This window comes from Mastomys coucha, unplaced genomic scaffold, assembly GCF_008632895.1.
Source record: "Mastomys coucha isolate ucsf_1 unplaced genomic scaffold, UCSF_Mcou_1 pScaffold1, whole genome shotgun sequence".
Taxonomy (NCBI): domain Eukaryota; kingdom Metazoa; phylum Chordata; class Mammalia; order Rodentia; family Muridae; genus Mastomys; species Mastomys coucha.
In genome coordinates, this window is record NW_022196891.1 from 32,368,138 (window position 1) to 32,391,700 (window position 23,563).

Genomic DNA, 23,563 nt, shown 5'->3' on the forward strand with positions numbered 1-23,563 from the left:
GCTTCCTGACACACGCTGGGCCCAGGAGCAGCAGTTAACCTCTAGGATTGGGTTTCTGGACAGGCAACGCTGTGATCGGGCCCAGTAACACATATTGGTAACCGCCGCAGAGGCATTTTTTGAGTGCCCTGAGCCTGTGTCTGTCATTCTGTAGGTTAGCCTAGAGAAAGGTCCACTTAGGAGTGGTAGAATGAGGTCTTGTGGGTGGCGGGGAGATGGGGAAAGCAGAGGGACAAGAACCCCTGGAGGAGGGCAGCTACCCTAAGGGCTCCCGGATCTTATAGGATCTCATCCCCCATCACATCCCGATGGCACATAACCCTTTTACTGATGAGCCTAAAGCTAGCTGTCTGACAGAAGTCAGTCATAGGAAGTGGGACCTTGTCTGTCTTACTCTTGAGTGCAAGTTAGTCCCCTTAACATTGTGCCATCCGGACCCGAAAATTTAAGGACCCTCGCTCTCTTCCCTAGGGGACCCAAGTTCATCTCTAGTCTGACCTCACAGTTAGGTCTCCGCTTTCCCAAGTGGCAGACGAGGAACCTCTTAACCCGGCCCCTCAACCCCAGGTGTAAAGATTTCCGCCTGAGATCGCCACGGGGTGCACTGAGAACCCGCGGCTGGGGCAGCAGCCACGCCCAGGCTGCCGGCCCTGGGTTTTGGGTGGGGGAGGGGACAGCTTCAATCGTGACATCAGCCCTGTTGTGGTGCAGTGTGCAAAAGCCTACTGGTTGGCGTGGAGCGGGAAACGCCTTCCGGAGGGGGAAACAAAACGGCGCGCAGTCCGGCGCCACCAGCCACCGCTTCCCTGAGAGCTGTCGCCCGTGCGCCTCCCAGCAGCTGCCAGGTGAGTGCGCCCCGGGGTCGTCCGCCTCGGGTCCCCGCAACTGCCCGAGTGCCTGGGACGCACCCTGCGCCTATTGGTTTTTCCGGTCCTGTCGCAGCCCTGCAAGAAAAGTTTGTAGGAAGAGTGATCCCAGGAGGGAGGTGGTGAGAAGTAGCCAGAGTTAGCCCGGCAGTGCTTCCCTTTCCTGAAAACGCTGGATCCCTCCCCGTCCCGGGGCTTCCAGGGCAGCTGACTTTCGCGTGCTCTAGACGCAGGGTGACCCTGCCCCACCCCCCAACCCCCCACCGCCTGCAGGTCCCGCAGAACAATCGGCGATTCTGTGGGTCACTGACACTCATTGTAAGGCTGAGGGATGAGGACATCCGTGCCACCCCTTCCCTCTCTCTCTTTTCCTGAGAGAAAGTGCCCGCGAGTGGGAGGGGGGGTGCATCTGGCTTGGTAGCGCCAGAGCGGAGATAAGGGTTTTTCTTTTTTTCCTGAAAGAACCAGATGGAAAGTCTTGGTGAGGACTATTGAGATCTCAAAGAGCCAACAGGGGCTGTTTCTTGAAAGCTAGGGAAGCCGAAAGGGTCAGAGAGTGAGTACATTTATTCACCACGGTGCAGTGTCACCCAACAAGCTGTTATCTGACAGGTGTTTCATCCAGGTGGCACAGGTCTGGCTCTAGTCTGCAGGTTTCTGCTCCCGTACTGTTGTGATCAGTCAGAGCAAGGGTCTAGACCGGGAGCAAGTACTTGTTGTCAGGACCATCCCAGCCACCTCTTGCTTCCTGAGGTGAATGAATGAATGGACAGGCCCTCCCCACCCTGACAGGGCACTGCAATGGGCACCGTCAGTGCATGCAAGCGGTCCATTTGCCTTTGGTGGGACATTTATCATGAGACGTACTCTGGAATCTTGGTGACAGGGTCTCTGAAGGGCAAGCAGACTGAGTTTCAACTCAGATTTGACACTTAATACACAGTGACAGCTCAATTTTCTTCTGGAGTATTACACACACACACACACACACACACACACACACTTACACGCATACACGCCCTAGCCCTCGGCGTCCTGCTTTCTTCTTGCAGAAGCTCAGTGTGCTGGAGCTGCTGCGGTTAGCACTGTTATCTCTGAGCTAGGTTAGGTATTTTCCTTCAGGCCTGGGCCCTAGAGCTTCCTCCCTGCCTTCTGATCCTCTCCCCAAGGCCTCTGCTTAGGAAGCCAGGCTACTACTGTGTTGGGGGAGAGGCTCATGTGAACACTGCCTAGGCATCGTTGGAGAATCCAGCTTGGCACTGCCCAGAGAGACCCTAGGCCTTGGCAAGGATATCCGGGGCGGGACCATCAGTCAGGGTAGGAAGTTTATCCTGCAGAGGGTGTGGTGTTGGCCTGAGGAGGTGGAAAGGAGAACCGTGCCCAAGGCTCCAATGCTGAAGGATTTGGGAAGCTGTGGGAGAGAATCTGAAGGGCAGGGTCTCCAGCTCTGTGAGAAAATGTGAGAAAGCTGCCTCTGGCCTGCCCTAGCACAGGCCTTCTTGGTCCAGGTGTTTTCTTTTGTAACTCAGTCTCCAGAACCAGTCAGTCCTTTTACTGGGTCAGAGTTGCAGGCTGAGAGGGTAATGTTTGCCCTTGATCAACAATGGTAAATCAACAATGGATGATTGAAGCTGGCTAGGGTGGCACGTGCCTGGAATCCTGGCACTTGGGAGATGATGGTGGGAGGAGCACAAGTTGGGGGGCTAGCCTGGGCTAATATCTAAAACACCAACAACCAGTCAACAATCAACTGCTGAGTGAATGAATGGAGTCTGTAATTCCCGTGACTTTAGTGTTTACAAGTTTTTATTCACTGTGGGTCTACTGGTGGAGAAAGCAAGTTGGGAAGAAGTTTTCTGGTGGGCCCCTAAGGTTTATTTATTGCAAGCAGGGCACTTTGGGCAAAGTTGACTTGCTAGAAGCCTAAAGGGGCCTTGGATTAAGTCCAAAGAGATGTTAATGACAAAAAGTCCCGCAGCACCCATTCAGCGGTTTGGCTTTAAGCAGGCACAATGGCAAATACTTAGAGGCACCAGACTGATTTCGATGGTCTTTCCAGAAGATTATGTAGTAAGCAAGTGTCTGTGCTTGCTGCCTGTCAGCTGGAGCAAACCCTTCACCTGTGTTGTCTCTTCTGAGGAAGGGGCCGATGTTGGCTGTGGCTGCAGATGAAGATGCTCAACAGTGCTAAGGAATAAGATTGCAGCCGGTCCCCAGGAGCCGCTGTTCAAGCAAGAGCCTTCTGCTCCTACAACCCGCCTGCGTTTTTTCTTTTCTCCTTCACACTTCCGCCTTCCAGGTCACCTAAGAAAATGGAGTCATCGCTGAAGACCACTCTGTGGTGGCTGATATTTAAAAGCAGATAGGGCTTCAATGGCTTTAGCATGGAGGGGTCATGGTTAGATTGCCTGTCCTCCAGGTGTCTGGAGTGGCTGCTGAGTGGCAGAGGGTCCAGGGAATCCCACAGGTCACTTCCCAGACAGACTTTTGTCCCGTCTGATATGTGTCTGTGTTTTGGAGTCATGTTTTCAGGAAAGAAAAAAAAAAATCCTGGAAAAGAGGCAGCCAGCACGGGGACCGCCTGTAAGAGCTGTTGCTTGAGGAGTGAGAGTCCTGACAGGCGCCCTCACCTACCATTTCCAGTTGTTAGGATTGTATATGGTAATGACATGGCTTGGACTACGTAGCTCCCCAGGAATTTGTCTGACGTCAGTGTGGAGTAATTCCCATGTATGGTAAAGTGTGTAAATAGGAGGCAGCTAGTGTTTCCAGACTCTGGCATTTCCAGTGCTGTCCAGAGCTGTGCCTGAGGAAGAACTAGAAGGCTCAGAGCTGGAATGCAGCCCAGCTGGCCAGGCAGTTCCTCACCCCACGGGGTCTGGGTGTTCTTTTCGTGCTGGGTCTGAGACTTCAGCTGTGAGCAATGCATTTCCAAAGTTAAGGCTATATCCCTTTCTTCTCCCTTTTAGAAATGACTCCAAGTCATTGAGACCTTTCTGTTCAACACGGGGCCCAAACAGCTGGTTCTGCTCTCCGCGTCATCGTTCCAGACAAAAAGCAGATTCAGTTTTGATCATAACTTAATTATAAGGTTTCTTGTACTCATTTAGAAATACTTAAGGAAGTCTAGGGCTGGATGTGGCCCAGCCGCGGAATCTGCATCTAGTCATGGGTCCCTGTTTCCATCTGCACACATGGTAATCAGATTTCTGAACTCCGAGGGTAGAAAGCTGGGGATGGGGAATTGGGGGTTCTCTGGGGGTGGGGATGGGAGAGCAAGATCTCAGTTACAGTCACGTTCTGGGGGACGTGGGACGTGGGGATGGAGTAACGATAGCTCAGGGAGGTCTGACTGACTTCTCAGAGGGGAACCACATGCTAGGGATTAATGAAGTCACTTTGGGGGGGGGGAGGGGAACCTGTAAAGCTGAGACTGAGCTCATTTTTGGGAGGTACCCCTTTTCTACCAGGGACTTCTTTATCTTCAGGTTAGGTCTGCGCCTCGGACACTCAGGTGTCATGCCTAAGATGTAGGCTTCTTGGGCTCTGAACTGTGCCACCTCCCCTCTGGCTCTGGCAGCTCTCTCTGGGTGTGGGGGCGTGGAGGATTGGAGGCATGGAGGCGTGGAAGAGACAGCCTCAGGGTTGGAAAGGTTGACAACACTCCTGTCTACCTGGCAGGTTCCAGAGAGCCCAGGGAACTTCTAGCAGCTCAAATCTACCCGGATAAAAGCTAACAGGTCTCTACCAGACCAAGAAGGTGGGGACTGGAGCCCTGAGCCTGTCAAGCCCTCTTTCACCTGAGGGAATAGGGATTATGGAGTGGGAGAGATGGTGTTTTTCCACTGGAGAAAGATGTGAGGTGGCTTGTCAAGCGTTTGATGAGGCAGGCCCTTCTTGGGCATAGGTGCCTGGCAGGCTTAGAACCCAGGTGGTTCTTTTGACGTGAAACATGACCGACTGAATCCATCACTTCTGTGAGAGTCTATGCCCCATGCTCGCCCCATCCTCTACTGCTATAAAGGTCACCATCTTGCATCCTTTTAAGACTGAGCCTCTGTAGAGCTGGGCATGAGCCGACTAGGTTGAGCAGCAGGCTTGAGTTAGTCTGTCTAAAGAGGGCAGCCATTGCCTCCCAGCCTCTACCTAGCCCCGAGGATCTTAACATGTCAAGTACCCAGCCATTGGCAGAAAAGTCAGCTCTTATTGTCTTTTCAGATTATCAAGACAGTTAACTTGGACAAACAGATCAAAGTCAGCAAGTCCCACAGGGAACGGGACTGTCTGAAGGAGCGAACCCTCTGTGGAAAATGCAGTCACAGAAGACAGTAGTGCCGGGTGGTGGTGGCACAGGGCTTTAATCCCAGCACTTGGGAGGCAGAGGCAGGCGGATTTCTGAGTTCGAGGCCAGCCTGGTCTACAGAGTGAGTACCAGGACAGACAGGGCTACAGAGAGAAATCCTGTCTCGAAAAACAAAACAACAACAACAACAAAAACCAAACCAAAACAAACCAAAACAAAAAACCGAAGACAGTAGTGAGCCCTCATTATTTTCAGATATGTGAAGCCCTTAGATGTCCTAGCCTCAATGGTCATCCTCCTGCCTCTCCTGCCCAAGTGCTGAGGTTATAGGCATGTGCACCTCTGGCCCAATAGCGATGATTTGTTCACCTAGAGCCACATACCAGAAAGTCTGAAGAAAGACCTAGGTCCCTGCAGGGAGTTGCAGGTGGCCAGGGGGTACTGGAGAACTGGACTCCAGGGAAATAGCTTGTCATAGACTCGTTAGCTTGGCCGGCAGACAGGTTGGGAGATCCTCGTCCACGTTCTTGGTGTGTGGCCTCTTAAGTCTTGCTTCTTGCAGACATAGACCAGTCGGGAAGGAAAGCAGTCAGGTATCTGTCCCTACATCTGACTGGGCTAGGCTGTAGATGTCAACCAGAGGCGCACCTAGTGGCCCCTACGGTGCGGTCCCATTGTCCCTTCTCATTTAGGCATCAGAATATGGGAGTGTTCCGTTTTAGGGACAAACAGATGAAGTCAGAAGTGTGGCAGTCTAGGAAGAGGTGCAATGCACTCTTGAACCCCAGCTCCAGTTTCCTGAGCTCTGGGCACGGCCTCCAGGAAGCCTTCTGTGCTTCAGGACTAGGAAGGCGATTGAGAATGAACCGCCACCCCTCTAAGCCTTTGGCAGACTAAGAACAGCCTTCCTTTTAAGGCAATCCAGCTTCCCCTCAGGCGGATGGGGGAAGGAGGTGGCCACAGACCCCTCCAGCCGGGACTGTCTGCATACTGACTACTGACTCCATCATCTGGGCAGAGGATGGAGCATGCTTCCTGGCTGTGGCCTTGTTAATGCTGTCTCTCTTGGAACTTCTGGAGTTCCAATCAGATTCCCAGCTCAAGGAATGGGGACATCCAGAGAGGACCCCCTGCACTGGCAGGTCCTTGGGTTTCACCCATCGCCCTCCCTCTCTTCCCCCCACCCCCCACCATGTTCCTGATTCCCTGGAGCCCTGCTGGATATGAGCCCCTGACACCAGGCCAGCGAGAACAAGAAGAGGCCTGTATGGAGCTGTGGGTCTCCCCCAGCGGGAGAAGGGCTTTGTGTCTGAACAAAACACTGCTTGGACTGGCTTCCCACCACGCGGCTAAGGGACTGTTCCTCCCTTAGCGGGTGTCCCTAGGGACATGAGTATGTCCCCTGTTGCTTTAGGGAGTTGCACAGGAAGGAGAAAGTCCAAGAGAAGAACCCATTTGATGAACTGTGTACCCACCCCATGCAGCCACCCTTGAACATGCTCTGTCCATAGCCCGATGACTGGGCTCACAGAGGACAGAACTGTTTGGACCTTTCTTAGAATCCAGTTCTGCTTCCTACAGCTGTGGTGCTATGAACTGGTTGCCCAACCTCTCTGGACTTGGTTTTCTTTATCTGCAAACTGGGCATCTATTCCCTGGCCTCAGAGGACTGTCCTCTGCTGCAGAACCTGGGTTCCCAGAACAAGGAAGGAGCAGGGATGGCTGTCAGTTAGACAGTGACGTGTGTGTTTTTCTTGCTGAACTGCGCTTCCCTTACATGGGCTTGCAGCCGAAACTTTGTTCAGCAAGTACAGTTAAGCCCTGGAGTCCTCAGGACAGAAAGAGGCTGAAGGGGTCGTGAGAGGCTGGGTGGGGGACTGGTCCCAAGGTTATCTGAGGAGGCAGAGAGGTCACCCGCAGGTAGAGGAAGCTGCCTACAGGACGCGTGAACCGGTGGAGCAGGGGTCAGTCCTAGACTGAAGGAAAGCGGATGTGAGCAGCCAGTGATGGTCTGTCTCTCCAGCTCTCCTGTAGGAGGTGGTGCACCCAACTCATCGGCATCCTCCTAGCTCTTCAGGAAGGCCTGCTCTGAGGTTTCCTTCATGTTGGGCTGAGCACTCAGGATTGAACAAAGACTAAATGGACAGCTTCCGGCCTGTGGGGTCAGACAAACCAGCTGAGGTCAAGCAAGCTGAGGTCTGCAAGACCCAGGGCCGAGTTATGACGTATGGCGGCAGGGCATCCTTGGTTTCTGGGGGTTGTGAGAAGAATGCTGTGTGAGAAAGCTGGGAGTGGCTGCGTGGGGATGGATTAGGATGTGCCAGGTCACTCTGGACACCCCTTAGGTGACCGTCAAGTAAGCGACATAACAGTAAATAAAGAGAGGTTGTTGTTTGTGTAACTAGCATTCAGCAGCACATTGAGCTATATAGACTTGGCTTAAGCTGGTTGTTCAATGACATCAACCAAGACTTGGTTTACTTAATAGAACTCTTTCAGTTCTATTTTGGGCTGACTGTACCTTGCTCTTATCTCCTTGCTTAGGGTAGGGATGGAGGGCACTTGCTCCAAAGAAGGTCTCTCAGAAGACCGGCTAACTTTTCTTCTCCAGAGCTCCCAGGAATTCCTATCCTATGTTCTCACACATAACCAACCGCATATAACTAGGTTAGGTCCAGGTCACGTGTCATGGCTAAAAAATGAGACTAATGTATGTAGCAGACATAGACATATTCTTCTAGGGGTGGCCACACTTGCTGGGTGAAGGCGAGGCAACCAGGCAAGTGGAGGGGATGGGCAGAGGAGCAGGTAAGGTGCCATGGGGCCGTACAACCTAAACGGCGTGGTATACAGCCTTGGGGGCTAGTGAGCAAGGAAAGGGGAGCAGAGCAGGACACACTTAGGGAAGAGCGAAGAGCGCCATCTTTGTTCTTGTACACCATCTTTGTTCTTGTACAAACATAGAGGGGTGGTGATGTCGCCACGAGCAAAATGGATAGATCTGGAAAGATCGGGTGGGAGTTCAGATGGCTCATCTGCAAATGGAGGTAGCTGTGGGCACTCCTACAGAAGCTCATCAGAAATTAGCTGGGGTTAGACTACGAAGAAAGGCAGGGCTGTAGATCTATGGGATTTCGCATGGTGGTGACAGTAGTTAGGTAAGAATGCAGGAGACTGGGACTAGATGGAACCCCAGCTTTCAGGGTGAGGGGGTGAACACGTATCTCTCCTGTTCCAACAACACTTTGCGCCTTTTGACATGGTGTTGTCTGGTCTCAGTAACCAGGCATCACTAGCACTTAGGCTGGCTTCTCAGCCTGCACACGTTTACTGGGTCCCACGTCTTAAGTCTCAGGCGCTACAGAGATACATGTGACCCAGACTCATGTGAGCTTTTAAAGCCACCCATTCCCCCACTGCCCTTTGGATATCCATTCGTATACCTGTGTGTCGGCTGCTGTGCAGGGCATGGGGACTCCATGACACAGATTTGGGGACGCTTTCTCATTAGACTCCTTTGGCGCTTTGGTTTTTTGAGACAGGGTTTCTCTGTGTAGCCCTGGCTGTCCTGGAACTCACTCTGTAGACCAGGCTGGCCTTGAACTCAGAAATCCGCCTGCCTCTGCCTCCCAAATGCTGGGATTAAAGGCCATCACTGCCTGGCTCTTTTTGCTCTTGAACAACAAACTCTGTTTCCCATTCTTTTCCTTCCCTAGCACCCTGTGTCTACTTACTGTCCTCAGCGTCCTTCACACCCATCTTCTGTCCTCCATTGACTGAGCCTTCAAGAGCACATCTTCCTTTCAAAGTCTTCTTTGAAGAGCTCTGAGGGTCAACTGCCCCTTCAGCGCTTTATTTGTTGGGGGACAGGAAAGAAGCAGGTCATCCACTTAAGGACACCGGCTGTCCTCCAAGTCCCTGTGCCCCTGGCACGTGAGATCAGCTGTCTGTTCTACAGTTGTTGGCTCGTTTTATAGTTGTGGAACACTTACCGTGTGCCGGACCATTGACATCTTGTACTTCCTCTAGTCCCCGGAAATAATCTGTGAAGAACTCTTATTTTCAGCCCCATTTTCGAGATGCAGAAATGAAAGTCTGGAAGGTCCAAAGACCCTTGTCCAGGGTCACACTGCGAGTGAGAGGCAGGATCAAAACCAGCCTGAACTGTCTGGCATCAGGACCATAGCTCTGAACCAACACCTAGAGTATTTCCAAGTTAGCCCAACCTACCTGCTTGGTATCGCCTGGAGCGCTTTGGCCAATGCCTTTCTTTAATCCCAGCCCTGGGCAGGCAGGCCTAGAGAGGCAGGGGGTGCCCCAAATCTCACTTTGTAGCACTTGAAGACAATGCCCTGCGTGCCCACCTCTTGTGTTCTTTTAAACCTTTTTTGTTTGTTTTAATTATTATCTTTTGTTGAGACACTGTCTCATCTTCAGAGTGTGGTGGGGGTAGGGGGTAGAGAAGCGGGGGTGGGGTGGGAGAAATAGAGGAGTGGAGGGTTGTGGGGGTGGGAGGTGGAGGGGGGGAGGCGGTATAGACTTTTCTACCATATCTGGCTTGGGTTTTTTGTTTGTTTGTTTGTTTTGAGACAGGGTTTCTCTGTGTAGCCCTGGCTGTCCTGGAACTCAACTTTGTAGACCAGGCTGGCCTCAAACTCAGAAATCCGCCTGCCTCTGCCTCCCAAGTACTGGAATTAAAGGTGTGCACCACCACCTCCCGGCTTGTTTTGGTTTTTAAGACAAAGGTCTCAGATGTGTCTGAGCCTTATAAGTGTTGGCATCACAGGCAGGACTTAACCCTTCCCCTGTCACCTAGCATACATACATACATACATACATATATATATATATATACGTACATATATATATACACACATATATATGTATATATATAATATGTGACATACAATCATATATATCACATACAATGATATATACATGCCTTTGTGTGTGGTTCAAAGAATAGCTGTTATAGAGGAGGCTCCATGGGTCGAGCAGTAAAAGTCGGAGGCGGAAGATGCCGCCATGAGACCATGGCACACGTGGCCAGGAGAAACAGCAAGTAACAAATGACTTTATAGCTGGGGAATAAGTTAGTATAGCTCCAAACCTGCCCTATCGAGGCTTACGGTTTGTAAATAAGATACCTGGATTGTGTGTACTAGCTGGGACTATAAATTCATTTCACGTTTGCACGCTGGCACCCTCCCAGCAGATCCTACCCTACCTGACTCCTTTCTCTGTCAGAGCCAATGACTCTGAGCCACTGCATTGTGATGGTCTACTGGGCTCCTTTCCTTCCACCCGTATGTCCGTCCGTTGACAAGCTGAGTTTTGGCTACTTGTGAACTTGGCCCTGCTTTGAGATGGACAGACTCTGGTTGGTCTGGCCCTTTGGAGCCATTCTCTGTGGTAAACCATGGTGTGCTTGGCCCAGCTAGGTCACTCACACCACACTTGGATTCTGTTTGTAGACCTTGTATCTTACTTATGATCTTTTCATATAGGGTGTGGAGTGTAGGGCCAATCCACTGCAGCTCCCCAGCGAATAGGATGAAGTAGGAGAGGGAACCCCCACACACATACACACAAACACATGCACACACAATACACACATACACATGCACACGCATTCACACATACACATGTACACACATACACACATGCACACACAATACACACATACACATGCACACGCACACACGTGCACACGCACATGCACACACGTACACATACACACATGCACACACATACAAAATGCACATGCACACACATACACATGCACACACACATGCACACACACTTGCCAGCAGCAGCTGGAGAATGCTCTTAAGAACAAATCAGAAGTAACCTCCCCAGACCCGCCATCCCCTGCGAGGCCTCCTTGCCATGGGCCCTGTGTGTTTTCATCTCCCTGTGTATGAACCCCGTTCTCATTTTTGTGTGTGTTTTTTTTCCCAGAATGCCAAACTGGGGAGGAGGCAAGAAATGTGGGGTGTGCCAGAAGACAGTCTACTTTGCTGAGGAGGTCCAGTGCGAGGGCAACAGCTTCCATAAATCCTGCTTCCTGTGCAGTGAGTACCGCCCAGGCCTACCATTGCTGCCAGGGGACCCGGACTGGCCTGTCCCCACAGGCTCGGCCTGTCGACACCCCAGGGAACTGTTCCCGGGGGATGTAAACAGCTTGACATTTGGCTGAAGCACAGCTGGGGAGGGAAACACTTAAGGGCCTCTTTGTTCCCTTCAGAAGCTGTTTTCTGAGGGGTGAACTGGCCAGAGCTGGTGGGGGTGGCCGGGGTGTGTGTTGGGGTGGGGGTGGGGGCAGGGCTGAGAGCCAAGCTGGAAAGGCTCACTCAGGAAAACTTTCCACTCTCCCTTTGTTTCCGCCACTCTCCTATCATTTCTGAGAGAGACGCTTTCCACCCCGAAGTCTCACTAGCCTTCCAGTTGTCCCTCGCTGGGTAAGAGAGGCCTCGACCCTGTGGGGAAGGTCAGAGAGGAGGAAGATTAACTCTCTTGCTCGCTCAGCCCCTTGTTCTGGGCACAGGGGCTGCAGGGTTCTCATCCCACCCATCCATCACAGAGGGAAGGAGGAGCTCCAAGTCCATTGCTCTCTGCTCCCCAGATCCAGTGTGAGCCACTCTAGTACCTCAGTGGCATAGAAAATCATGCATAGGGCACAGAGCAACTGAGTGAGGTCGGCTTAACCCAGGAACCGTGCCCCTCTGATGCTGCCAGAGCTGGTACCTGGATCAGGCGATGTGTCCCGAAAGCGGTGACTTGGAGAAGCCTCTCCTTGATCCTTTTTTTTTTTTTTTTTTGTTTTTTTGAGACTGGGTTTCTCTGTGTAGCCCTGGCTGTCCTGGAACTCACTCTGTAGACCAGGCTGGCCTCGAACTCAGAAATCCTCCTGCCTCTGCCTCCCAAGTGCTGGGATTAAAGGCATGCACCACCACCACCCGTATTCTTTTTTTTTTTCCTTACGATTTATTTATTCACTTAATGTATGAGTACACTGTTGCTGTCTTCAGACACACCAGAAAAGGGGACCAGATCCCATTTCAGATGATTGTGAGCCACCATGTGGTTGCTGGGATTTGAACTCAGAACCTCTGGAAGAGCAGTCAGTGCTCTTCACCCCTGAGCCATCTCTCCAGCCCCGCTTCTCATTCTTAAGTGATGTGTTCTTTGTGGCCAGAGCCGAAGCAGCTGTTTTTTTCTGGAAGTTAGGCCCCACAGCAGGCAGTAGGACACCTTCGTTAAGCCTCAATCTTCAGAGCCAGTCTGGTCAGGGCTGGGATTATAATTTACTATTGTTGGTGTGATGATGGACAAGTTCAATACCGCGAGGGTTACTGTGAGAACTGAAGGGAAAGGAGTTTGTAGAGCAAAAGAAGCACAAAGCCGTGTGAGTGTTCAGTAAATACAGAAACTCACACATGCTCATTGATAAAGGTGCTCTGGCAAGAAGGAGCTCAGGAGAGCTCAGGTGAGCTGGAAGTCCCAGCCCATCTGAGACCCAGGATCAGTAGCCAGGAGCTCAGCCCATCTGGTTTGATCTGGAGTGGGATCCAGAGAACACATGTGTGTGTATTCACCTGACAGTCACATCACTACCTGTTGCTGTGCAGGCCAGCCTGCCGCCACCCAGCATGGGACAGCAGGGGTTCTCACTCTGCCCATCGGGCCATGCGGGCCAGTCCCAGGGTTCATGTGATAAATGAGGAGATGACAAGCTTTTGTGGAGCTCTGCTGGCTCCCAGCCTGCCAAGGAGGCCGCAGACAGCTGGTCCTCCGCAGCTCATCATGTGGGGACTTTTCAAGCCTTTACCCCCACCCCGCTCCCACCCCCGCCCCCAGAGGGAATAAGAGACAGCTTGGTGCCAGTTGGGAAGGGGGTCTGGACTTCTGGGCTTGAAAGGCTCCTCTCTGCTCTCAAATGTTTCCTAAACCACTGACTAAAAGGGACCAGCTGTGTCCAGAGCTCCTGCTAAAGTCCTAATGTGAAGGGCTAGCTTCTGGTCAGGCGTGGATGGAGTTCAGGAATTCAGGGGGTGGCCCAGAAAGGAAGGAACAGGGCCCAGGGCAGGGTGTGAGGAGGTGTCAGGGATTAGAAGCAATTGCAGAAAACCAGGTTGAGGCGAGGCTGCTCAACAGCTGTTACTTTAGGGCCGCAGACCTTTGATGGGGGTGGGAGTGGGGCGTGGGTGGTGGGGTGGGGGTGGGAGTGAGTGGGGCATGGGTGGTAGGGTGGGGGTGGAGGGTAGTAGTGGAGGGATGGGAGATGGGGGTATGAGAGGGAGTGGGGAGGGTGGGGGTGTCCAACAACCCTTTCACGGACCTTTGGAAAACACATATATTAACATGATGATTCATAACCATAGTAAAATTACAGTTATGAAGAAGCAACGAAAATAATTTTATGGTTGGGGTCACCTCAACTTGAGGAGCTGTATTAAAGGGTCACAGCACTAGGAAGGCTGAGAACCGATGCTCTGGGGGATGGCTGTGTGTGTGGTGACTTGGGCCTGTGTAGTTTCCAGGGATCACAGCTCTGAGCTGATCAGGAGTCCTGCACTCCAGGCATGCTGGGATTATATCCCCACTGTCTTATCCCTAGTACCCTAGACAGCACCAGTGCAGGGCAGGATCTCACCCTAGACTTGGTCAGGACTGGGAGGAGCTTCATCCTCCCTTCCAGTCCCCTGGTTGATGTGTCTGCCTGAATCCATGGTAACCCATAGAATCAAAGGGCTTGTCCCTCCTCGGGAAGGGAAAGGCCAGCAGGTTCTGGCCCGCAGGGCAGTCGGGGCCATTTTGTTAGCCTAGGATGGTTCCTTAAAAGAAGGTCTCAGCACTTGGGAGGCAGAGGCAGGCGGATTTCTGAGTTCGAGGCCAGCCTGGTCTACAGAGTGAGTTCCAGAACAGCCAGGGATACACAGAGAAACCCTGTCTTGAAAAACCAAAAAAAAAAAAAAAAAAAAAAAAAAAAAAAAAAGAAGGTCTGTTACTTTGGTCATAGACTCAACTCAGTTTCTCACCCTGTCTATACTTTTCAGAAGGTTTAGGATAGGTATGAGGAAGCCAGGATGCAGTAGGAAAAACAAGAGGCACGCCTTCCTGGGTTTGGCCTGAGGCGAGAAGCCTACAGTAAGCCTGCCTTTCACCTCTACTCTTCCGCCTTGGCGCTGAGGAGAAAGAAGCCTCTTGCCCCTAGACGGCAAGTGGGTAATAGGTGCAGCTTGAGTTCAGGCCTATAGGAGCCTTCCCCGAGGTGGTGTGTCCAACCCTGAGTTGCAACCGGGTCCTTCTTGGGGTGAGCCAGGCTATTTCTGTGGACAAGAAAGGCCTGTCTGTATTAGTCAGCCCTGTGCTGGAGGCCGGTGGAACTGAAGTCTGCGGTGGGCCTTAAGCTGTCCCACAGACTCCGTGAGCACAGGAGAGACCCAGAGAAGCCCTAGACACACTCTGACCCCCTGGGCTAAGGCTTAAAGTCAGTTTTCACTTTCCACTTCTTGGAAGAGTGACAGCCTGGCAGAAAACCGGGACTGGAAATCAGAGCTGGGATCTGGCCTGGCCTTGCTTCTGGAAGACTCCGTGACCCTGAGCAGTTTTTGTGGGTTTTGGTTTTTCTTCCAGAGGTGGTCACTCTCCATCTTCGGGTGTGGTGAATGGGTGCCTCTTTTCCATATTCCCAAAGAGCATGGAGCCAGGTAGCGTCTGGAAGCAGTTTCCGGACAATGTGGTTCATTAACCTAGGGTTTCTGTTTTGCTTGTTTCTGTTTTGCTTAACCTGATTTGGTAGACATTTATTCAGGACTTCCTTGAATGAAGGATATATTCAAAATTTCCCTTGGCCAAGTTTTTTTGAGCGATTCTACAAGTAAACCCCTACTAATATTACTTGGGTGGAGGGGGGGGAGGCTGTGGTGGGGTTACAGTGGGCGGGAGTGTACCTTTGAGAAAACCAAGGTAATATAGAAAGGAGCAGGTGGTCTTGATCAGGATACAGGGGCGGCGGGGGGGGGGGGGGGGGGGGAAGCATTTACAGGCATGGGCTTGTAGGCCCTGGTGGATGTCTCCAGTCTCCACCTGTAAATCCTCAGGCTTTGCTGGAGACACCAGCCAAAAAAGGTCTTTTCCTCTCTAACCACTGCTATCTCTGTTTTCTGCCTTCCCTTCGATTTTGGAATTCCTGATTCAAAGTAGGTCTAAGGGAAACAGTTGTGGGCTGGGCTAGTTCCTGACTTCCCTCCCTAGAAGGGAATGCTGGAGCCTTGGCCTGGTGTTCTCTGCCTTGCCTTAATGTTCCCTGGAGCCAAGCCCCAGGGGAGGTGGTGGGAGGTTCCATATTTGGGTGGCTGAGAGGATTGGAATGAGGTAGAGATCTCAAGTCCTGGAGAAGAGGGTCCTTATTTAGCCTGAAGTCCCCAACCTGGGGCCCATAGAGAACTGGGGGGAGGGCTGGTTCTTTAAAGGCAAAGAATGGCAACTTGTAAGGAAGCTCAACCTCTCTCCCTCGGTGTCTGTAGACGTCCAGCTTCAAAGGAGGCATTCTCCCATGCTGTTCAGTTGGGCAGACTCAACTCCAGTATTTAGGGCATAATAGGAGGCAGGATGGACGCAAACGCTCTCTCCCATGGTACCACCTGTACACAGTGCTAGTGTGAGTAGCTGACATTTATTGCGAACCTTTTGTGCATAGGGTATTGAGTTGGGCACGTCACATCTGAGATCTCACTTGAGATCTCCAAGCTACCTTTTAGGGCCGATGAGATTACCCACACTCATAAATGAGAACACAGAGCCTGAAAAGACAGAATAGTTTGTCTCAGCCATCTAAGTGGAATGGGGAGCCGGGATCTGAAGCCAGACTCTCCGTAGACCTTGTATGTTGGATATCTGGCACAGCGAGCTCACTGTGAGCTTAACCGGGAAGTGCTCACGGCTTGAAGGTTTTCTAGCTCACTCCATCCCTTGCCTCTCCTATGCTGTGACTCGGAACATCCTCCTATCGTGTCCAGCCCCTCATCTCCCTGTGGTTCAGAGACTGACTTGCATCCCATTTCAAAACCCACTGTGTTGGCCGTTTTATCCATGTCCCGTTTCTTTTGGGGATGTATCATTTCACCTCATTCCTGCTCCCGCTGTAATAACACCCCCAGATGTGTTCTTTCTATGCCACTCACTGCCAGAGGCAGGAAAGCCATGTGCTCCTTTGTGCCCGTCTGTTTCTTCTCCTATCGGGGACACATGGTCTCTCTATTAAAGGCAGAATGAAAAACTCCATCTGGTGTTCTGTGGCTCAGGTCTGCCTAGGCTGTGGCTTCTGAACCTTGGGGCCCACGGAGACTTGGAGAGGTACCAGGGTACAGAGGTTTGAGGTCAACACCCCCACGTTCCTGGGAGGCCAGGCCTTGACCACCTAGCATCAGATATTCCTGGAAGCCAGCCCACTGGCCACCCTGCTGGTCTCCTTTTCTGTGTGAGTCAGTCCTGGGAGGCCCCCAGCTGCATCTCACCATTTCCCTGTCTCCTCCCCAGTGGTCTGCAAGAAGAATCTGGACAGCACCACTGTGGCAGTGCATGGAGAAGAGATCTATTGCAAGTCATGCTACGGCAAGAAGTATGGGCCAAAAGGCTACGGCTACGGGCAGGGCGCGGGCACGCTGAGCACAGACAAGGGGGAGTCTCTGGGCATCAAGCATGAGGAGTGAGTACATGATCCTCTCTACCTGTACTTGAGTTATTGCCCTGCTTCTGAAATGGATACCAATGAAACACCTTTGCTTAAACAGTGGAAGGTCTGGGAAGCCACGGATTTAAAAAGGGAGAGCTGTACGTGGTGGCCCGTGCCTGTCATCCTAGGGAGGCTGAACCTGGAAGATCTTGAGTTCAAGGTCAACCTGAGCTACAAATAGAGACTGTGTCTAAATAAAATCTAAATAAAATCCCAAACCAGGCTGGGGAAAGGGATCACTTGGTAAAGTCCTTGCCGCATAAACACGAGGGCCAGAGTTTAATCCCAAGCACCCAATGTGAAAATTGGGTCCTGGCAATGTGCACTTACAGTCCTAGTGTTGAGGAGACAGGAGGATACCTGGGACTTGTTAGTCAGCTGGTCTAGCCAAATCGGTAGGTTCCAGATTCAGGGAGAGACCTGTCTCAAAAAATAAGGTGGAGAGGAATTAAGAAGACACCTAATGTTGACCTCTGGTCTTCATGTTTATAAGCACACACATGCATGTTCACCTTACCCTCACGCACAGACACACACACACTGGAAGAGAGAGAGATATCAAAAGCAAATCTTAAAAATGAACAAATAAAATAAGAATCCAGGAAAGGAAACCGCAGTCTAGGTCTCTGTGTGGGGCTGCCGGGACAGCTGAGGACCAAGTGGGAACTCTGCTTGGACCACTCGGCCTAGATTTTTACAAAGTGCCAGAGCTGAAAGGGGCCAATAAGAGTTACGGTTCAGTTTCTTCATTTTAATTGAAAATTCAGAGGAGCGTCTGCTTGGTACCCTTCACCCCTGCTCGGAGGGTGGGGTGGGGTGGGGGGAGTAGGTTCCTTTCCTAGGCTATGACTCAGGGTGTCACTGGATCTCCCCACTCTCGCCCTCGGTCATCTCTGACCTCTGAGCTGCTGGGAAAGGGCGGCTGTCAGCCTGGCCATGGGCTTTGTAGTGGGGAAGTGGCCCCAATGATGAAGACTCACCAGACTTCAGCCAAGGTCATTGCCATAACGGGAACGCTCTGTCAGCAGATTTCTCCTGGAGAGAATCTAATGATAGATGGTCTACAGAAGTGAGGGGCGGGGTTGTGGGGGTGGGGGGTAGGGTTCTTAGCAAACGATGTGCTAAATGATTCTGGGGGCTTTAACTAGGCCGATGAGGAAATTGAGCTTTGGGATCTCAGAGGCCATGGTAGCCTTAGCTTTGATGGCCCGGTCCCCGGCAAGAGAGGGAAGGGTTATTTCCACCCCTGCCCTGTTGGTCAATTTACCACATGTACTTCTTTTGTGTAGAGCCCCCGGACACAGGCCCACCACCAACCCCAACGCATCCAAGTTTGCCCAGAAGATCGGCGGCTCTGAGCGCTGTCCCAGATGTAGCCAGGCGGTCTATGCTGCGGAGAAGGTGATTGGTGCCGGAAAGGTAAGGCGCTGCTGGGCATGAGGGAGGGAAGGGGGAGGTGCGCTTCCGAAATGTGAATTACAGAGATGTGTGACTCTAGATCTGCTGCGGGCCTGAGCCCCGCGCTCTGTCTCCTTCCAGAGATCGAGTGACCTTTCCCCTGTGAGTCGCTTGTCCCAGTTCCTACAGAACTCACTTAAGCCACGAACTATACCATCACCAGTGCCACAGATTATCTGTGGTCACTTTGTAGGGCATTGCTAAGGCTAAGGATGTAGGTGGATATTGAAGGGCCCACCCGCTAAGATTTCATGGATGGGTTTTCTTTTCTTTTTTTTATGTGTTCTCTCTCTCTCTCTTTCTCTCTCTCTTCCCCACGGCTCTCTTTTTGAGACAGGTTTTCCCTGTGAGTCCCTGGCTGTCTTAGGTGTGTGTCACCAATGCTACATGGCTAGGTTTTCTGAGAGGGCTTCTCAGGCTAGAGAGATGGCTCAGTGGTTAAGTGTCTGTTGTTCTTCCAGAGGTCCTGAGTTCAATTCCCAGCAACCACATGATAACTCACAACCATGTGATGGGGTCAGATGCTCTCTTGTGGTGTGTTTGAAGACAACTACAGTGTACTCAAGTACATAAAAGATAAATAAATATAACTAAGAGGATTTCTCTTTCTAGGATGAGGATTCACAGCTTTAATCAGATTTTAGGAGTTTTAGTTCCAGAAATACATTTTACCATCACGAAATACGTATTTTGTTCCATGGGTTGTATTCTGCCAGAAATGCACTCTGGTAACCCGGAGGACAAAGGTTTTCTTCGTTAAGGGTCTGTCAGCCTGCTGGAAGGCTTTTCCACATTATTTATAATTCCTATGCCTACCCTACCACCATGCTATTCCGACAGTAGCATCTGGCTCCCAATCTGTAGTGCTCAAGGAGAATCCCCCTAGGCAACCAACTGTCCAAACAGCCGAGCGATCATTTCCTTGATATTCAGGAAAGAGCAGGAGAGCCCTGGGGGTTTGCAGTCTTAGAGTAAGAGTCAGCGGGTCACAGAACGCGTACCCTCAAGCAGAGTGGTCAGAGAGGACGTCACTCGAGGCCTGGGATGAATGAGTGATTTGGCCATGCTCAGACAGCAAGCCAGTGGACCCATGGTTACTGGGAGCCCATGGCCAGCTCTTTTGGGTTTGGCCCATGGCTTTGAAGGCCCTTTGATCTTGAGGAATGGGTCAGGAGTGTGGAATGGGAATGGATGCTTGGGCCAAGTCTGGACCACAGGACCTCTTCATTGCTGCTGATATTATCCCCATCACACAGACCTAGAAAAGGGTCCATAGGAATGAACATCTTCTATGCCCGTATCTCCTAGCTTAGGAAGCAGGCCAGGAGCCCAGCCAGGCTTGCCTGATTCTGAAGCCCTGCCTCTGACTGCTGTTGACCACTTACCGCTACCCCTCCTCCCCCCCACCCGCCCCACGAAAGCATTTCTATACTTTCGAAGACAGGAAAAGGTTGTTAAGCCCACCATGGTGATGAACTGCCTTGGCCCTACATAATCTGCTTGAATCTTGGTTTGGCCATTTACTTATGGGCGGCCTTCCTGAGCATCCGTTATGCGTAATGTGGGCCAAGGAGTGGAGCCATAATTAAGTGAAATCATGACTGTCTCTGACATACAAAATGTTTTTAAGATTATATGAGGAAATACATGTGTAGTGGGCATCGTCATGCCTTAAGTCAGTCAGGGACCCATATGCCTGTAATCTCAGACAGAACCTCTAGAAGGAACAAAAAGGAAGAAATAGTAATATCAGAAGCCATCTTTTCCCTTTGCCTATGAAAATAGGAAATTATTAAAGAAATACCCAGGAATCTCTATTTCCATGGCATGGGGTAGAGATTGCACTGAGGCCCAGCAGTGGTGGCACCACATGCCTTTAATCTCAGCTTGGGAGGTGGATCTCTGTGAGTTTGAGGCCAGCCTGGTCTACAGAATGAGTTCCAGGGCAGCCACAGCTACAGAGAGAAACTCTGTCTTGAAAAACAATAAAATAGGCTGGCGGCGGTGGTGGCGCACACCTTTAATCCCAGCCCTTGGGAGGCAGAGGCAGGCAGATTTCTGAGTTCAAGGCCGGCCTGGTCTACAGAGTGAGTTCCAGGACAGCCAGGGCTACACAGAGAAACCCTGTCTCTAAAAACCAAAATAAGTAAATAAATAAATAAAATAAAACAGTTGTCCTGGGGAGTCGAATAGGAGCATTTTGAGTTCAGTGGGACAAGGGAAGAAAAAGCAGCGCCCCATAAAGAAGCACCAGGGAACACAGGGTGCCTTCTGTTGTTGGGCAAAGACCCTGAGCTTATTTCAGGAGTGGCTGGAAAGCCTGAGACAGTACTTTGTGTGGCCTGTGTGTAATTCAGTTTTCTTCCAGTCTGGAGTGCTGGCGTAGCGGCCTCTGCTTTACAAAGGGGTTTGCACCACAGAGCACTGAAGGAGAGTTAAGATGATTTGTCCACCCCATTTCGGGCCCCCTCCTGCTATATTTTGGGCACATGAGCAGCTGAGGGGTGAGGTCCCGTGGCCAGGAAATCTGAAGGCTCCTGCTGCTTTCCCTACCTTCCAGCCTGGACATGGGTGGTCACGCTGAGGAACTCACTGGCCTTACAAGACGTTTTTGTTGTTGTTGTTGTCCCAGCTGAATGCGGCCAGCCTCTTCCGTGCACACATCACCTCAGCTTGTCCAGCTGCTGCCGATGGGAGTTGATTGTTGCGTTGTGTTGTTGATGTGTAGCTGTGTGTGCTCACTTGTGTGTGTGTGCATGTGAACGTCATACAGTCTTGAGCCCTGCCTTGGAGAAGCTCTTTGCCCTATGCTGCCTTGGGGGCACCTCTTGGAATGACAAAGGGCCTTCTGTGGCTTTCTATTGAGTTCAGTACACTGTAGACAGACCTATTCTCCTTTCAAAAAACCATACAGGTTTGACTCGGTTTCCCCCATGCCTGGCCCCATATAAGCACTTGACTCTGGTGAAGCCATTTAATTTTGGCAGCCGCCTGGCACCAAGTTCTAGAACCTCCGAGGTCCAGGAAAACCGCAGGGATAGATGGCCTGCTCCGTAGTTGTGCACCAGTCGTTTTAATATGAAATCCTCACATCCATTCTGCAAGATAAACAGAGAGGTCTCCTGCGAGGACATCGGGGCAGCCATTCAAGTAGCATGTGGCAGAGCCAAGATGAGTCCAGAGCCATACCAGTTTCACAGGCAAAATGGCATGGAAATGGCTTGCCTGGCAGCCTGTGGGGGTTGCAGCTACCCAGGTGGGATGTAACCCCTTCTATGGTGCAGCTGGAACCACTAAGCAGGGAGCCGTGGTGACACATCACTAGTGTGCCCTTGGTGCCTGGCCTGCTCCCTCTGCGTCTGAGCCACATTCTCCCAGCACCCCTGTTACCCCTACCTGACTTGCAAAATGTCTATCCACGATGGCATCTAATGATGGGCTCCCTTAGTCGCTGGCAGTGATGCTAACCACTTCCTCTCTTACCTAGTCCTGGCATAAGTCCTGCTTCCGATGTGCCAAGTGTGGCAAAGGCCTTGAGTCAACCACCCTGGCAGACAAGGATGGAGAGATCTACTGCAAAGGTGGGTATCCCTACTTCTCTCTGAAGACTAGAAGCCTGGGGGGGGGGCTGGAGACCAAGTGACCATGCTGTCGCTAAATGAACCTAACCCCTTACCTTCCAACCCAAGGGCCAGAGTGGCCGCTTCATGACACAGCGAGGAGAAGGAGGAGAATGAGACTGGGGCAGGGTCAGATGGAACACAGGGAAGAAGGGATAAGGGCAGAGCTTAGGATCTTAATATCCGTCCAGTGTTTTCCAGCCATCGATTTACTCCCTCATTGAAATAAGTGGTTCTCCTCACTATTGAGGCTAGGAGTGCAATAAAGACAGGGAGGCAGGCATTGGTGGATTGCCCTCCAGGTACCGGGCACCAAGAGAAGTAGGAGGAGCTACTCTGGGGAGAGGAATACATTCTTACCCTTCTCTTCTCTCTGTAGGATGCTACGCCAAAAACTTTGGGCCCAAAGGTTTTGGCTTCGGGCAAGGAGCTGGAGCCTTGGTCCACTCAGAGTGAGGCCGCTGCCTGCACACCTTGCCTACGCCTGAGCTCTTCATCAGCAGTCCATTCCCAGAATCCTTGGACACCTCCAAGGTCCTCTCCCTCACTCAGCCCTGCTGCGCATCACTAATGCCTTGGGCTTGGGTGTCTGGCTTCTTTTGGTTTAGGGGTCTGCTTGAACTCCTTCCCCTCTAAGGGCTTCCCCCTGCCTGGCTTTTCATACCATTACCTTTAGGAGTCATCTGTCTAGTCACCCCTTTCTAGAGACCAGGTCCCTCTCCCCACACCCCACCACCGCAGACCTCTGTTTCTAGGCTGAATGTCCACCCTCTACTGGCCAGGACACCTGAGCGCATGTTTTTTGGAGCCCAATAGAGCAAAGCGGGAGACCTGGGGCAGGGAGGCAGGACCAGAATTGGGATAGGGAAGGTTGTGGTTTATTGGGTCCCAGAGAGTCTTCTCCGGGTGGGAGGCTGAGTTCTTGGTGCATCTCAGTCTGGGAAGTCCCTATGAGAGGCAGAGGCGTGCAGATAGGATTGTGGGCCATTGGAAGGAGCTCTTTCTCTAATCTCTTGCCTGCCTTTGAATGAGGAAATAGTATCTTTTCACTTAGGAATGGAGAACAAGCCAGCCAGGTCAGAGGACCCCAAAGTCTAGAGGTTGTCTAACCTCCTTAGGCATCAAGTTCCCTGTTTGATGGGCAAGGGAAATTCTAATGAATACCTTGAACAAGTATTTACATTTATGAGTGGTCCAGATCTTAGAGTGGTTAATTCTGGTTCTAACCTTGGGGCGGGTGGTTGGGATGGACACTTTCTGTTGCAGCATAGCCCAGGGTAGAGGTGGGTTCTAGCCACTCCTGAGGGTTCCTCTGAACCCCAAGTCCTCACTCCTCTCCAACCCAGACCCAGACCCTTCTTCTTTCACCCCACCTTTCTCTAGTAACCTTGCCCATCCCATCCAGGCCCCATGGTCAGGAGCCAGGGGGCGGGGAGGAGAAAGGGCTGGGCCTCAATGCTCCCCAGGACTTGAAGGGACAAGGCTGTGGACAGCTATTTGCTGCAAGGGCTGTAGGTATGGGCTGTTGAAGCTGATCAATAAAGCAATTTAGAACTGAACTTTGCTTTCCTGTCTG

General features: G+C 51.6%; 1 protein-coding gene across 1 annotated transcript; it reads left to right on the top strand.

Annotated features, from left to right (window-relative positions):
• Window positions 1–699: 699 nt before the first annotated feature.
• Window positions 700–23,546, top strand: Csrp1 (cysteine and glycine rich protein 1). The gene is made up of 6 exons (XM_031383829.1): window positions 700–845; window positions 11,131–11,243; window positions 16,714–16,882; window positions 18,199–18,328; window positions 21,855–21,948; window positions 22,367–23,546. The coding sequence occupies exons 2-6, from the start codon at window positions 11,132–11,134 to the stop codon at window positions 22,441–22,443; spliced, it is 582 nt and encodes a 193-aa protein (XP_031239689.1). The 5' UTR covers window positions 700–845; window position 11,131; the 3' UTR covers window positions 22,444–23,546.
• The last annotated feature ends 17 nt before the right edge of the window (window positions 23,547–23,563 follow it).

What these genes read in the sequence shown, in the direction of transcription:
- Csrp1 (XM_031383829.1), top strand. Translation starts at nt 11,132, where the DNA reads ATGCCAAACTGGGGAGGAGGCAAGAAATGTGGGGTGTGCCAGAAGACA. An exon ending in TAAATCCTGCTTCCTGTGCA is followed by an intron (nt 11,244 to 16,713) that starts GTGAGTACCGCC and finishes TCTCCTCCCCAG; the next exon opens with TGGTCTGCAAGAAGAATCTG. An exon ending in TGGAGAGATCTACTGCAAAG is followed by an intron (nt 21,949 to 22,366) that starts GTGGGTATCCCT and finishes TTCTCTCTGTAG; the next exon opens with GATGCTACGCCAAAAACTTT.